Genomic DNA, 16,660 nt, shown 5'->3' on the forward strand with positions numbered 1-16,660 from the left:
TGCTGTGATTCAGGTAGTGACAGACACAGTAATCTCCCCTGCCCAGTTACTGGATACAAATAACTGGAAGAAAGAAGAGGATCAAACTTTGAAAACCTCACTCCCCCAAGTTCAGCACTAACTTCTTCTGCTCCTGGTATCCCCAGGGCACAGCCTGTGCTACCCTCAGGGGCTTCTTTCCTGGGCATAGGTCACTTCTGGGAGGGCTTTTTTTCCTGTCTCCCCTCACTACTGGCTCTGAAATCAGCTTCAGAAACCCAAGAGGTCTGGAGATCTAAAGAGGAAATCAAAGGATGCAGGGATCAAAGGGCTAAACAGCCTGCCAAGTGGGCCCCAGGTGGAAGCAGAGCCATCAGTGCCCCCAGGCTGCCCTTTCCTGCCTGCCCTTGATAAACACAGGGAGATCTTCTTCCACAGGTTGGTGGCAGCAAGAGGGCTGGCTCTGAACAACAAAGAGCCGGGAAGAGAGCACTTAGCACTTAGCACTTGGGGAAGATGGCAGCTCCCGTGATGTTTACTGTGGGCTACAGGCACTGTGGTTGTGGTTAGAAATCGGGGTGCAGAGAGGACAGCAACCCCAATGGTCCTGATGCCTCAGCCCTCATCCAGATGGGTACTCCTCCCCACATCCTGACTTCCCTGGACATGGTGGCAGCTCAGTGTTGTCTAGTCCACCTTGCCTGGCTGGTGTCTGTCTCAGCTGGTGGACTAGAGTGGACTAAGAAACCAAAGCACTCAGCAAACCCAGTGTTGAGGGCCCAGGATAGGGAAGGGAGGAGAATCCAGACCCTGAGCTCAGTCATCAGTGTGTTCAAATACCTTCAAACTTTAGTTCACTATTCTGAACCAGTAAACCCACAAGCTGTCTTCTGGAGCCTTACCTTTCACAGACCATCTATTTGGGGAAAGTAACTTGCAGTAATAATTTCCAAGGACATCACTGAGCAGCAGGTTCTTTCCGTTTTCCAGCTGGGGAAGTGGGAACAGAAGAGTCGCCAAATGAGTGGGCACAACCCTGCAATTCACTCAGGAGACTGAGGTAGGAGGATCATTGCAAGTTTCCAGGCCTGGGCTACATAGCAAGACCTTGTCTCAAAAAATTTTTAAAAATAAAGTTAAGATGTACTCAACAATTAAAGATGCATATGATTAAGAAACAATAAAGCAGCACTGTGAAAATTTTCTTTTCCAACAATTCCCTTGCAATTCCAAGCCTGATTTCTACTAAAATAATCCTCAGCAAGATTATTGTGGCCATCTGCAGTCACACCTTGGTAAGAAATTAATTTAAAACAAAAGGAAGACGTTCAGAAGAGTTTGATCCCTGACACTGACAAAACAACAAAATCAAAGAGCAACAAGAAGAGAGAAAGGCAGGCTGAAACCTTGCTTGATACAGACCCTAACACAACACATTCAGGAAAACAGCAAACAGCGATGAGGCTAGGCCTCCCTTAGATCATGTCTGGCTTTGGTGTGTCTCTAGGTCTGTAAAATTTGGACAGGTATAACTACTTTCTAAGAACGAATATAAAAAACACACTCTAGCAATGAGACCCCTCTTGAGTTTTGTTTTGAGATAACAAACTACAGAGTGAGTGAGCCAGGGGTGGTGGCACACTCCTGAGAGTTCCCAAAACTCTGAAAGGTTGAGGCAGGATAATCGTAAGTCCAAACCTAGCCTGGGCAATTTAGTGATTTAGGGAGATCCTGTCCCAATCAAACAAAAATAAGACAAAACGAATAAGCACTGGGGTCGCAGCTCAGTGGTAGAGGGCTGACCTACAATTCATAAGGCTGATCCCCAGGTATAGTGGTGGTGAAGGGGGGGAGCGGGGGGGGGTCACAAAGTAAACCCGCAGGGAGCGCAGGTGTGGCCCTTGTCGCTGTCCTTCTGGTCCTGATATACCCCCCCCACACACACACACTCAGGACCTCGCGGGGACGTTAAAGAGGACCGAGGGGGCAGAAGGCAGGCGCGGAAGGACGGAGCGGAGAGCGAGGCCTGGACGCCCTGGACAGCGGACCCCGGCCCACAGCCTCCCGGTGCCCATCAGCCCTACACCTGCCGGGCCTCGGGCCTCGGAAGATCGCGCCGAGCCCTGCGGAGTGCGGCTCTTAGCAAGTGCCGGGTGCCCTGGGGCCGCAGGGCGCCCGATGTGAGCGACTCGGGCATCACCCTGGTGCTCCAGCACCGCACAGCGGACCTCGCCAGGCGCGGCCGGGGCAGGCAGAGGGGCGAGGGCGGCAGACGCCGAGACCCCGCCACGCGCGCACTCTGTCCCCGGCTCTGCTGACCTCCGGCGAGGGTCTGGCGCGCAGCGGGGGTGCCCACACCCCCGGAGTGGGGCCGACCGCCCGCTTCGGAGGGGCTGGAGCCCGCGCCGGATGTGGATTGGGGACGCGGCCGGAGTTCGCGCCTCCCCGCCCCCGCGGAAGCGACCGGGCCGTGTCTGGCGGCGGCGGCCGGGGCGCGGGCTCAGGCCCCCTCTGAGCGCCGCCGGGTCCTATAATTGCGGCGCGGCCGGGCTCGGCGTCCGAGCCATGTCCGCGCCGGGGTCCCGGCCGCTGCGGCTCCCAGGCGGCTCCCCGCTCCCCGCGCTCCCGCCCCGCGCGCCCCCGCCGCCCCCCGCGGGCGCCGCCCCGCCGGTGCCGCAGCGCCGCAAGCGCACGTCGTTCAGTGCCGAGCAGCTGCGCCTCATGGAGCTCGTCTTCTGCCAGACGGCGTATCCCGACATCCAGCTGCGCGAGCACCTGGCCGTGCGCACCCGGCTGCCCGAGGCGCGCATCCAGGTAAGCGGCGCGGGGTCCTCTCTCGGCCGGCCTCTGCGCCGCGGCCGCGGGGCGCGGGGTCCTGCCTGGCCTCGACGGGCGTGCGGTACCCCGAGGACAGGCAGGGCTCAGGGGGGCCAGCGGAGCCCTTGAGACGGTCAGGGAGTGAATACCAGCAGGAAGGTGATGGTGGGACGGTGGCTGGCACTCAGGGAGACTGAGGCAGGACGCTCACAACTTCGAGCCCAGTATCGACCATGTAGTGACTTAGCGAGATCCCGAGTGAAAATTTAAAAAGGGCTGGGGCGTGTGGCTCTGTGCGAAGACCCAGTGTTCCGCTCGCGGCGCAGTTTTGGGCGAGAAGAAGACATCGTGGAGGGAAGTGCCTTGGGTTTGGAGAAGTTGGCTGGGGCAAGGATGGCGTGGCAGGTACCGCTAGGCCACTCCCTTTGCACGGTTTGGTCGGGGGTTGGGATTTTAAAGGAGACAGCGATTTGGGGTCTGAAGCATCTGGAACTTTTGTCACAGTTTGAGAAACCCAGTGCAAAGTGCGTTGAGTACCTGAAGTCATTTACTCAGAACCCCAGATTGGTAGTTAGGAGCCTCCTCAGTTGCCTGTGCCTGTGCAAGCGTCAGGGTTTAGCCCTGCGAGGGTGTTTACACGCGCTTGATTTCCGCACAGCAGGGGTACGGGGTGGGGTACTATCGGTTTCTGGGGAAATAGCCGGGAATACCTGCCGCGCCATCCCCACCCCATCCAACTCCCTACTCCTCCCCGCCTCCGTCCTCCTCCTCTTCCTCTTCCTCTTCCTCTTCCTCTACTTATTTTATTATTATGGTTTGGGAGACAGGGTCGCATTATGTACCCCAGGCTGGCCTTGAACTCACAGCGATTCTCCTACCTCCACCTTCCAAGTGCTGGGATCACAGGAGGGCGCCTCCACACCCACCTGGAATTTATTGTGTTGAATTATGCATAAGACTTCCGACCCAAAACTGTGTCTGTCCTCTTCAGGTGTGGTTCCAGAACAGGCGTGCCAAGTCCCGGCGACAGAATGGGAAATCCTTTCAGTATGCAGCCAAGCGGGAGCTTTTCCTCCACTCGTCAGCTCCTGGGAAGCCGCTTCCACTGCCGCCAGCACCACCACAACCGCTGCAGCCGCCGCCGCTGCCGCCACCGCCACCTCTGGAAGTGGACCTGAACTGCGGGTCCTACCCCAGCTGGGCTGCAGGGGGCCACTCTGACTGTGACTCCCAAACCCAGAATTTTGAAACCGATTCCACTCTCTCTGAAGACTTCAGCTCAAAGCTAGACTCGTGGGAGGAGCATATTTTTTCCACCTTTGGTAACTTTTGAGAATTCTGAGAGCACTTGGGTTAGCTCAGAGGAGTAGTCACAGATGGAAGATGCTAGAATACTGGCCCACCTGGCTTCCCTGTCAACAGGTCTCTGTTTAGCTTGGTGACAGTGGACAGCGAGCTCTCACCTCGGAGGCTTCCTCCTCTTATCCCAAGGACTCCCCACAGCGCATCTCTTCATAGCCACCTTTCTGGCCAGGACTCTGGATTCCTGTGGGCTCGGCACACTGGACTTAGCTGAAGCTATCATGATTTTTGGACTAGTTGTTCAGATTTCATGATTTTCTTTGCAAGAATCCTTTGGCTTGACAGTTTCTCTTTGTGCATGACAGCGCTGCCTTCTGCCTGTCCTACCTGTGTGCAGGGCTTGAAACCTTAAATGCACTCTAATCCATATTCTCTACCCTTTTCCTGTCACCAGGATTTCTTTCTTTTGTATTTAAATTTATTTTTAATGTCTATTAGTGTGTGTGCAGTTTCCATTCATCATGGGGAGCTGGTGCACAGACAGGACACATCTTAGTTCTTCCCTTTTCCTCCTGCTCCTCCTTCCACCTCTTGTTTTGTCAAAGTGAGTTTTTTTTTTAACGGACAAGTAAAAATGATATGCGTTGCGTCATAAAGTGTGATGTATTGATTGGAAAATGGCTAAAGTGAGCAGTTTAATAAGCAGGATTTCACAGACTTACTGATTTGTGATGAAACCCTAAAGTCTACTATCTTAGCCTCTTTCAAGTATGTAATATATTAACTGTAGTCATGATGTACAATAGATCTCCCTTTTTGGGGGCTACCAAGGATTGAACTCACAACCTCACACTTGCCAGGGAAGTGCTTGAGCTGCGGAGCTAAATCCCTAGCCCCTTACAACTGATCTCTTGAATATTTTCTCCTAACTGAAATTCTCTGTCCTTGGACCAGCATGTCCCCAGGCCCTCAAGTTTTTTTCATTTGGCCTGTGGCCTTTGTGCTTAGTCACCAGTGACACATTTCAGATTATTTGAAGAGCTCCCTTGCTCCTAGCTATCACTTTTGTGGTGGGGGACAACCAGGGATTCAACTCATGACTTTGTACTTGCCAGTCGGGCCCTTTTGCCACTGAGCTAAACCCCTGTCCCCCTAACTATCACTTTAACAAAGTTTCCCTTTGGGAATCTGCAGCAGCCTAGATCTGATTGCCATTAAATCATCAGACTGTCTGGAAAGCTGATGTCATCTTTAATCCACAGGACAGCTGTTTGAATCTTAGGTTCCCTGTGTGTGCGGTGTCCCTCATTTCTTTAGGATTAACCCACCCTTTCAGCAGTCTGAGTTTTGTGTCTGTAAACTGATCAGTTAGCATCACCCTTAGCACTTGGTTTGTACTTCCTTTGCTTCACAAATGAATTATTAAATGTTTTCCATTAATGTCTCCATGTAATTTCTGTTTAAGTGAACCCTGCCCTTTGGACAGCTCTTGGTGTGGCGTGTCTCTCTGTGACCATGTCGTGTGTAATTAATGTGGGCACAAGAAGTCTCCACATGAGAAGTGTGGAGCTCGAGGAGCTGTGTGGGCTGTGTGCAAGGCCCTGCTTGGTCCCCAGTAGGGCAGATGAGCATTGCCAGATGAGCATTGCGTATTTGATCCTCACACCTGTGTCAGAGACTGCTCTCACTTTCAATACAAAAGTTTACTTAGCTTTTAAATCCATGACAGAAGTGTTTTGTTTATATACATATGGATACTAAAATTGTGTTTATCCCATCTATTTTAAATTTTATTTTTTGGTACCAGGGATTGAACTCAACCTTACACTTCCCAGGCAGGTGCTTATGCCACTGAGTTAAGTTCCAGCCCCTATCCAACCTATTTGAAAACAGATTATGTGCAGTAAAAAAAGATTAATAGACCTAAATACAGCACATTACATCCTCAAACCTGTTTGACATATAGAGAAACTTGTTCCAAGTCTTAATTTGTATTTCATAATGTGCTGCAAAAAGATTATATAACACTTCTATGAGCTTCAAATGTATTCTTTAAGTCATTCTGGGAGAAGTTGTTCTTTTTGACACTGGATCTCTAGGTATCCCAGGCTGGCCTTAAACTTGCAGTGATCCTCCTGCTTCAGTCTGAGTGCTGAGATTATAGCCATTCACCACCACATCCAGCTTCTAGTAATATCCTTTTTTTAAAAAAATTTTATTTAAGGAGAAAAAAAAACCAAAAAGGGAACAAGTTATACAGAATTTCAGAAAAAATAAACAGTAGGAAATCACTAGTTAATTACATATTGTCATCTTAGAAACAGTTGTTGAAGTTACAAAATTAAAGCATAGAGAGGGGACTTTCAAACAGTGAGAATGCAAACAGTTTTGTTCAATGATCCAACAAAACTCAGTAATATGGTTATCTATTTTTTACACTTATATATATATGCAGTTATATCTTTTAGAGAACTTTCTTTTCCTTTATTTTGTACAATGACAATTACACATTTTGGGTTTATTACTCCCACAGTTCTTATTACTCTTTTTTGAAGAAAGTAAAACCAAATGTGACATACCAGGACAGAGTCAGTCAAATCAAAAGGATGTACAAAATACATAATGTAAAAACAAAATACAAGGTGATCAACAATGGTTACCATAATGCCTCTTGTTATCTTAAAAACAATTGCCTAAATCATCAGTTATAATAAAATTGAACAAAACAGTAAAGAATAAGACCAATAAAACCAAAACATTGGAGACATTAGAGGACTTCAAAAGAAGATAATAGTCAACCAGAATGGGCGTCACAATGGATCTTATTGTCTTCATAGTTGTTGCCTATACTTTCAAACTTGGTACTATCAAGCAAAACAGAATAGAGGAAAATCAGTCAAAACAAGATGGTGAGAGCAATACAGAGTTTCAAATCAAGTTAATAGGAAATCAAAGTGGGTTACTACAATGTATCCTGCTATTTTTAAATTATTTTTCCCTTAAAAGGATAAAAATGAAAAAGTAGATAATAAAACGGAGATTGAGATAAAAAGAAGGCATAACAACAAAACAGCGCAGGTCAAAACATAGCCATTTAAGCAAAATAGTGTTTTACCACAAAATAATCTCGACATAATAGTAGTTACCATGGGGTCTCTTTCCTTAAAATCTTTGGGTATAACTTCGTATACTGTAGTATCAAACATATCAAGACAATGTAAAACCATTCAAGAGAATGACAGTATTACAGGGTATTTAGAATCAACTAACAGAAAATGAACAATGGTTTCTGTATAATCTCTTTGTCTATAAAAGTTTTTGTTTATATTATCATATATAATAAAATTCAATAAGATACAACACGTTAAAACCGATGGAGACAGAAGAACAAAAGCTTGATGGGACTTCAAAACAAGAGGAGTAACATCCTTTTTTATTTTGGAAGTGATTATTAATATGTTCAAGCTTATTAAATATATTCTTAAAAATTTTTTTGAGCCAGGATCATACTTTATAGTCTGGGATGGTCCTGAACTTACTATTTAGCCCAGGCTGGCCTCAAACTTATGACGATCCTTCTGCATCAGTCTCTGGAGTGCAGGGGTTACTAGTATGTGTGCCACCGTGCCTGGCATATTCTTTTTTTTTTTTTTTTTTTTTTTTTTGTCCTTTTCCTTTTTATCGGTACCGGGGATCGAACTCACGACTGCCTGCTTTCAAGGCAGGCGCTTATGCCGCTGAGCTAAACCCCCAGCCCCGCCTGGCATATTCTTAAAGTTTTATACCACTTTGGAAAACTATAAAGTTAGTATGCTAAACTAAACTTTTTCTTTTTTTTTTTTTTTTTTTTTTTTTTCATTTTTATCGGTACCGGGGATCGAACTCACGACCGCCTGCTTGCAAGGCAGGTGCTTATGCTGCTGAGCTAAATCCCCAGCCCCTAAACTAAACTTTTTTTTTTCTTTTTGTAGTACTGGGGATTGAACCCAGGGGCTTTTACACTGATCTACAATCCCAGCTCTTTTCAAATTTTTATTTGAATATCTTTTTTTTTTTTTTTTTTTAAACTGGGGATTGAACTATGACTTCAAGCCTGCCAGTCAGGTACTTAACACCGCTGAGCTAAACTCCTGGCCCACTTTTCAGGTTTTTAGACAGGTTCTCTCTGAGTTGCCCATACTGGGCTGAAATTTGGGATTCTCCTGCCTCCGTCTCCAGAGTGCAGGGAATATAGGCATATGTCATCACACTTAGCTGAACTACGTTTTTTATTTTTCAATTCTGGTAAATATTTTTTGTCCCAGAAGCTAAAATATATAAGATACACAGTCTAAACCTTTGGGCAACAGACACCAAGGACTTAAGCAAGTAGGCTCCTGATCTCATAAGTCTATGAGTCCTGATGAAAAGTATAGATCTCAGCATAAGTAGTATGTTTAACTACTGCCAGTGAGGTAAAAACTCATAATGAATTTTCACAAATAATTTATGGGAAGGCCAGTGATATAAAAATATTACTCATAATACACAAAGAAATAGAGAAAGTTTACATTATAAGCCACAGAACAAAATATTCCACACTTTCCACTTGGGAGAAAACAATGGCAATATTTAGTATACAGTGTGAAATTTTTACTGATTTTAAGTTGAGAATTGGTAATTAAAACTTCATAATATAATTTGACCTTATTAATTCATGAAACAATCAAGAAATACATAGCTCTTATATAGTTTTACAAACCATTATGCTGGGATGGTAGTGCATGCCTGTAACCCCAGCACTCAGGAGGCTGAGGTAGGAGAACTAGCCTTATACTCACTGTGTAGCCCAGGCTGGACTCAAATTTGTGCTTCCCCCTGAGCCTCCTAGTGCTGGGACTGCAGGCATGCACAGCGCATAACCCATTTTTACGTTCAACTAAAGCTGTACTTATACATAAAGGGTACAACTTTATGAAAGAGGGTAGTGTACAACTAAAGCTTTTAGCAGAAAAAGATCCCATTGACTCTTATTAGGGATATGATCTATTGTACAGTTTTTAATGCAAAATATAAATATTTTAACAAAATATTTGATACAAAGTGTCATTACCTGTAACCTGAACCCTGCTTCCCCAGAGGCCAGGAACACAATTCTGATTCTAGTTAGTTCTCAGTTGCTAGAAACATTCCAGGTGTAGAACATTCAGGTATTCATTGCAATGTCAAAAGTAGGGCCCTAGTCTTTTTGTTTTTTCTTACAGTGCTCATTGCCTTTCACTGCATATCTTTCCAGCAAGGAGTTCATTTCATTTAGTTGCCTATGAAATTGTTAATTATCTCTACTTGCAAATTTACAGTAGCATTCTTCTCTGAAGTGTTACAACGTCTCCTGGGACACTTTCTGGATATGCCTGACTGGAGCAGATGTCAACATGCCCTTGGACATTTGCCTCCAATGACAGTGACTATATTTTTGGCAGCTCCAGCAGTGGCAGGAGGAGCTTGTCCAAAGGATTGGGAGTGGAGGATCCATTGACTGAGAGTTCATCTATCACCGGGTATTCAATTTCCTCTCTGTCTTTTCAAATTTCTCAAGTTTTCTTCTTTGGTTAGATAATGGAGAAGTATTTGGATTTCCAGTTTCTGCCCAAAGGCATCTTTAGGCTCCTGTTTTCCTAGATATGTTTTCTTCTCTTCTTTCCCTGAAGCCCCAGTGCTGGAGTACAAGGCTACAGTGTGGAGGCACTGGGGGGTGTCTAGGAGGCAACTCCGAGTTCAGTTGTGGTAGGCCATGGAGGCTTCTTTCTCTACTGAAACTCCTCATCTCTGCTTGGTGAGAACCACTTTCTTAGCCTCATCAAAGCCGGAGAAATCTTGGTTATTTTCCACTGTCTTTTTTTTTGGTATCAGGAATTGAACTCATGACCTCATGCTTGCCAGGCAGGTGCTTAAGCCACTGAGCTAAATCCCTAGCCCCTCCACTGTCTTTCTTCTTTAGATAAAATATCTGTGTTTATGCCTTCCCCGTGGTGGTGTTTCAGGCTGCCCTGGACTGTGGCAACCAGAGTAAGGGGCTTCCAGCAGCTCTGGAATTCCCAACTGTATGTGTGGTGTTGATGGACACTTCGTATATTCATGGCCGTGGCCTTACTTGAACAGCCTTTACCCAAACTTGTAAGAGCAGTGGAGCCCTGGAGGCTGTACACTGCACAGATGTCTTGAGAATACTGTTGGTTTTAACTGCTAATTCCCACATCCTTAAATCAGAGTGATACCTTTTCCCATGGGAAGGTCTGATAGTTGAGGTGGTTCCATCAGGCATGAAATCTACTGTCTTTAGAGAAGTGCTGGCCTCTAATGTTTTCCTAGCTTCTGACTTGAAGTATCATAGAAGATGATTCTTCTGTCCAAGCCTATGGTTAAAATGAGCAGTTCTTTAACCAGAGAAACCTCCTGGAGCTGGAACTGTATGCTTCCTACCAAAGGGATAGGATAAACCTTGACTATTCAGATTCTAGACTGTTACTATTCTGTGATCCCAAACACTGCTCAGTAGTGATTTCTTAAAAAGGAGTCCACCAACTGTCAAAAGGGTGTTGCTCCCATGGTATCTTAGTCACCTTTGTGGCACTAGGACACACTATCTGATGTCCATAGCTGAAAGCAGGAGAGGTTTACTTGGAAGCATGTTTTAGATTCCTCACGCTTGGCTGGCTCCAGGCAGAAGCGCATGGCAGCAAGGGCTGGCAGAGGAGGGCTGCTCGCCTCACAGTGGTCAGGAAGCAGAGTGAAAGGAGCCAGGGAGGGCAGTGATGTTCCGCTGACCCTCCGGTTCCCACTGAACCTCACCTCCTAGCAGCCAGTCAGCTATAGTACCCTATAATCCAATCATTTTATAAAAGCCTCACCTCTGAGCACAGGAGGCTTTGGGGGAACATCTAGATCCAAACCATTCCACATAGCCAAAAGGGGCATTAAATTGTTAGTGGTTATAAGCTCTGAGTACACAAAGGGACAGCGTCCCAGCAGTCCCTCAGAAAAGGCTGTCTACACCAGCATCAGCGGTTGCCAGCCCAGCTAGGTCCAGCAGGAAGAGCTACAGAGACAGCTCAATGGCACACCTGGGCTGCACAAAGCTCAGGTCCTTTCTTGAGTGCAATGTGCTTTTCCCCTTGTCGAGGAGCTCAGCTGGGGCTGCTGGCTTGAGAGAAGGCTTCAGGGACAGAATGGAGGTGGCCCTGGGGAAAAGGGAGCAAACTTCGTGGGGACAGCATGCTGCCCACAGCAGCTGCGAGCCTACCCTTACTGGCCTGTGTCATCTCTCAAGGATGGACTTCCAGTTTCTGCCCAGGGTGGCCCTACAAGGTGGCCAGAGGGTATCCCTGGGTGAGGACACTGCTCAGAGCAAGAGCTCTGGCCTTTGGGAATTTCACTGTGGTAGCACCACAGGGTGCCACAGCAGAGCCTGCTCCCACCTCTTACGTAAAACATCTAGAGATTCCTCCAGCTGTCACGTGGTATGTATACATAGAAGGCCAGGACTCTGGCCCAGTCACCACCGCCATACAATGCTGTTCTGGAAGGGACTGGCTTGTTAATACTAATATGATAGGTTTAAAAGCTGCACCTAAATCAGAATTTTTATGTACGAGTGGTTTTTGAGGGTACATGTACAGATTGTCTCTTTTAGTCATGGAAGACCAAACTGCTGTTCTCATGAAGATATTTCTTCAAGTTCTATTCACACTGCCACTTCTTTATTCATCATGCAAATGCTTACTTGGTGCATCTGAACTGGTACTTCGTAAGACCTGGAATAGAATGAGTACAACAGGCACAGTGCTGGCCCCATGGTGGCACCCGCCGGTCACTGAAACTCCCTGGGAAGCTAAGGAGGATGCTAAGTTTAAGCCTTATCTGGGATTCAATGAAAAAATAAAAATAGTAAGAAATAAAATTGGGCTGGGCATGTAACTCAAGATGAAGGTCCTGGGTTTGGGTTCAATCCTCAATGCTACAAAAAACGAAACAAATGACCACAAAGCCAGAGGCAGCTCCTCTCCTCAGGAAAACAAAGGATTGCTCCAAGAAATGTAAAGCCGTAAATGTCTATGACACACCGGTGAAGGAGACGTCACTGGGGAGCAAGTTGGTTTGAGCAGAGGACTGGGGAGAGGAGGGACTGAGAGGTACGTGGGGGCAGCCAGGCTGCTGGCCACAGGTGGCTTCGCAGGGCTCGTTGAGGTTCTGGACCTGTACTGGAATCTCAGGCCTTTAGAGACACATACGTTTTTTGGTACCTGGGATCAAACTTGTGACTTCGGGCTTGCCAGGCAGGCTCCTATGCTGCTGAGCTAAATCCCTGGCAAAGGCTTCCCTACTTATTTTTTGTGTTCCCAGGGATTGAACCCAGGGTGTTATGATGCAAGGCAAGTGCTCTACTACTGAGCCTCACCCCAGCCCTTAGAGACACAGGTATTTACAGACAGGGCAGAGAATGCTCTTCTGCAGTTTAATAACCTGGTGCTGGCTTGCAATGAAGAGGATGTGCAGATGTGGGAGGCAATCTGGGAGATGCTCGTAGTATTTCGAGCTAACGATGCAGTGAGACAGAGAGAAATGGCTCCTACAGAAAACTATACGCAGGCACAACTGTTCGGAGATTCTCAGTGGCACCAGGTGAGTGTGACTAATGGAACCAGCCCAGTGATTCAGAACAACACCTGCTCAAGTAAAAATGAACATGTGCTTACTCATATGCTCAACCTTGTAGGGTACTTCCTCCAGTTCCAAACACAGGTAAAGCAGTGACAGCAGTGCTCAGGTCACTGCACGGCCAACTTAAGATGATGGCTTTGGATTTTTTCCTTTCTTAATAGAAACAGCACTGAAGCATGCTTTTCTGTACAATCTCTTCTGTGGTCAGGTGTGGTGCTCCACACCTGTAATCCAAATGCTCAGAAGGCTGAGGTAGGACTGTGGCTTTGAGTTCAAGCAGCCTGAACTGCATGGTACAAACCTGTCTCACAAAAAACAAAACATTGCTCTCAATACACTAACAGTGTCAAAAGACACACAGTGTTTGATTGTATATAAAACCAAGTATTATGAAGAGTGACCTTTGGGAAATAGGAAAGAAAAATGTAAAAAAATGGTAACCCAATTATAGGAAAAATATACTAAATTAATCAGTCTACTAGGCCATTTATCTGGTAAGCGTTTGTACAGTGATTTCCTCAGTGATACAGACTCCTCCCTAAACACCACCAGACAGGAAAGTGCTTCAAAGTGACAGCAGAGCTGGATAAGGTGGGGCACATCTGTGGTCCCAGCTACTTGGGAGGTGGAGACAGGAAGATTACAGGAGCCCAAACCTACCTACCTGGTTCCTGCCTGAACAACAAGGCAAGACCCATCTCAAAGGGAGAGCTTAGGACTTGGTAACTAACCTGTATTGTTTCCCTTACAAACTAGGTAAGAATTACAGTTCTTCAAAATTGTTTTATATTTCCTGTTCCTCTAATCACCTCACTCATCCCCCCCCCCCGCCCTTTTTTTTTTTTTTTTGGTCTTTTTGAGTCAGGGTCTCACTATCCAGTTCGGGTTGGCCTTGAGATCATTTTGCTCAAGACCAGACTGATCTTGAACTCACGACAATCCTCCTGCCTCAATCTCCTGAGTGCTGGAATTACAATTGTGTGCTACTAAGCCCAGCTTTTTTTAATTTTTGAGGCAGGGTTTTACTAAGCAGTTCAGGCTGGCTCAAACTCCCAGTGATCCTTCAGTCTCAGCCTCCCGAGTGCTGGGATTACAGATGTGTGCCACCATGCCCAGCAAAACTTTTTCAATAAAAGGAATACCTATACTTGTGTAATTAAATAAAAATGGGGCCAGGTATTTAGCTCGGTGGCTTAAGTGCCTGCCTTGCAAGCATGAGGTTGAGTTCAAACTCTGGTACCAAGAAAAAAAAAAAAAGAAAAAAAAGAAAAAAAAAATTAAGTTTCTATGAATAAAAATGTATACAATGTTAAATTTCATAGACCAATTTATTTAGAATTACAAATATTAATAAAAGATTTATGCATTTCTTATTAACATAAAAGTTTAGCTAAATATAAACTCTGCACTACAGATTTGCAGTGGCATAATACCAACAAAGAATACAGAAGCATTTTTAAACTATACAAAAATTTCAAATGGAAAATAATCTTACTTCAGTTTTATTATACATTAACATATAAAAAGTCTCATTTTATGAGACATCTAAAAGAATCAAAACCACGTCTATAGCTATATTTTAAAACTCCAAATTTGAAAACAATTTATTATATTTTGACTTTATAATATTCTCTATTAAAACAAAGAAAATTCAAAATACATATTTTTTACAAGATTAACATTTTAGGCAAGTTTTCTTTAAAAAACAAAATGAAACAAAAACCCCCAAAACAACCAAAAAACAAATCTTTTTCTGCAATTCACAACTCTGGTTATTTTTCCTTATAAAACCTTTTTATTTTATAAATTGTATACTGTTGGATTTTAATGAGTTGTCTGGTTTAAGTTGTGCAAATAAACAAAAAATATGAAAATAGTGTGTTATCAGTCTTTTTTTAAAATAAATCTCATAACAATAGCACTTTTTGCCCTGAACTGACGGGAGAGACATGCCAAATCCCCCTGCAGAAGTTCAGCATTGTGCAGTAACAGTTTTTTCCTGCTCCTTCATTTTCTTTCAACAATGAATGCTTTCCTTATAAATTATGATAAATTAAAATATTATAAAACGATTTACAGAACCATGTCACGCTGCAAGTATACATCACATACTCTCCGTACTCCAGTGGCTTCCTTAGACTAGAGCTCCCTGCACTACCTGTCTCATCTCCCACAGACTGCAGTGGTGACGGCTGGCTCCAGCAGAGCGGTCCTTTCCCAGGTAGAATTTCCACATTCACCACTATGCATAAAAGGCCATGTTTTTTCATATTCTCTGTTGCAGTAGTTGTCTCCATGTGTTGGTGGAATTCATGCACATTAAAAAAATGGTGAACATATTTTCCCATGAAATTATATACTTAAGACATTTTCAGTTTAAAAATACTTGCTCATAAACATACGTTACACTGGCAATCCTACTGCATATGAATAACAGAAGAAAAATAAATATATGCTGGTCAGCAGTGCTGGTTTAAGAAGCAGTACAGTATATTAAAATGCCTTATTCGGAGATTTAAATTTCCTTTGTTTTCCAGCAGTTGGGTTATTTGGTGTTGATAGCCTACACAAAGGAAAAACTTGAAACCAGTGTCCTACACAGCTGGAACAGCTCAGTGGTGTACTCAGTCTCTGTTGGTGTTATTGGCTGCGAAAGCATGTAAGTTTCCCATCTGGCTCAGGCCACTCTGAATGTGTGCAACGTGGATTTCTACATTATTCTGAAAGCAACTAAAAAAAGGAGAATCATGTTAATTATTTTATTTCACAAAATAAAGCACAATTTTTTTTAAAAGAGCTGATTTCACTTGGAAAATAATAACATAGTAACGTCAAGAAAGGAATAGTTTCTCTCATGCGTTAGTATAATTCTTCTTCAAAAGAGCAAAGGAACCACGGGTCCTAGAAAGACAGAATGAGCCTCCTTGCCTGGGGAGGCTTTGCTTCTAAGGAAACCCCACACTAAGCAACTAAGCATTCTGTGTCTCCCGATTCCTTTACACAGAAGGTCCACGTGAAAGTTTTATTCTGTCAGCGGAAAGGTATGACTGAAAAGCACTTTTAAAATATATTTAAAGGATAAAATGATATGAATGAATATTTCACAAATATGTAAAGTTCTTAAAACTTCTACTGAAAATCAGTATGAACTTAATATAAAAATGATTAGAGTATACATAGTGAATTACCTGATATTAGAAGCATCTATCGTACTCTTGATATCATTTAATGAATCTGTAAGTGATTTAAACTCAAACGAATTCAGGTCTCCTCCCTCTGCTAGACACTAAAGGGAAAAACATTTCAGACTGTAACTGAATCACACAGCTCAAATACAGACAAAATACTTGATATAATGTATGAATTATGATTCCCTTAACAACAAGTCAGCACGGTTTGCTTTGTATTAAAATTAAGAAACCTTTTCTTGTCATTTACCTTAATTTGCAGTAAGATAGCCGTAAGCCTAGAGATTAAGTCTGTGAGGTTTCCATTTTCAACACAGGGCTGTCCTGTGGAAGTGTTGGCATGCCGGACGATTTCCTGTGCCTCCTCCTCACAGCGCCGGCGCAAGTCCGTGGGCTGATCTGCTGGCTGCAGCCCCTGATCCGGAGCAAGCTGAGCGTGGGGCAGGGCACAGAAAAGTAGTTAATTAGGCTGTTATCACTTCCAAGGGTCTGTGTTCTGGTTCAGATTCAAATTTTTACAAAGCTAGCATTTATAATTAAAACGATATTCTCTCTTCTGTTTTCTTCAGATGTATGTTATATTTTTAACAACTTAATTGATGTAACTTCAAATGTCTAAAAAGAACAGTAAGAACAAAGAACTCTTTGTAACTCTTCACTAAGATTCATTAATT

General features: G+C 44.4%; 2 protein-coding genes across 5 annotated transcripts in view; one reads left to right on the top strand and one right to left on the bottom strand.

Annotated features, from left to right (window-relative positions):
- The first annotated feature begins 2,315 nt into the window (after positions 1-2,315).
- Positions 2,316-5,542, top strand: Mixl1 (Mix paired-like homeobox). The gene is made up of 2 exons (XM_063239409.1): positions 2,316-2,793; positions 3,788-5,542. Exons 1-2 carry the CDS (start codon positions 2,389-2,391, stop codon positions 4,127-4,129), a joined length of 747 nt encoding a protein of 248 aa, XP_063095479.1. The 5' UTR covers positions 2,316-2,388; the 3' UTR covers positions 4,130-5,542.
- Positions 5,543-14,107: 8,565 nt separating this feature from the next.
- Lin9 (lin-9 DREAM MuvB core complex component) overlaps positions 14,108-16,660 on the bottom strand; it is a 64,258-nt gene continuing 61,705 nt past the window's right edge. For all 4 annotated transcript variants that reach the window (XM_003462363.5, XM_013143535.3, XM_063239413.1 and 1 more), the window contains 3 exons: positions 16,237-16,416; positions 15,987-16,084; positions 14,108-15,528 (listed from right to left, as the gene is read on the bottom strand). In XM_003462363.5, coding sequence (XP_003462411.1) covers positions 15,423-15,528; positions 15,987-16,084; positions 16,237-16,416 — 384 coding nt within the window. In that variant the 3' untranslated portion in view covers positions 14,108-15,422. The remainder of the gene's footprint in view (positions 15,529-15,986; positions 16,085-16,236; positions 16,417-16,660) is intronic.

Source organism: Cavia porcellus, unplaced genomic scaffold, assembly GCF_034190915.1.
Source record: "Cavia porcellus strain 051 isolate PalLab524CR breed Dunkin Hartley unplaced genomic scaffold, mCavPor4.1 scaffold_28, whole genome shotgun sequence".
In the NCBI taxonomy this organism is placed as follows: domain Eukaryota; kingdom Metazoa; phylum Chordata; class Mammalia; order Rodentia; family Caviidae; genus Cavia; species Cavia porcellus.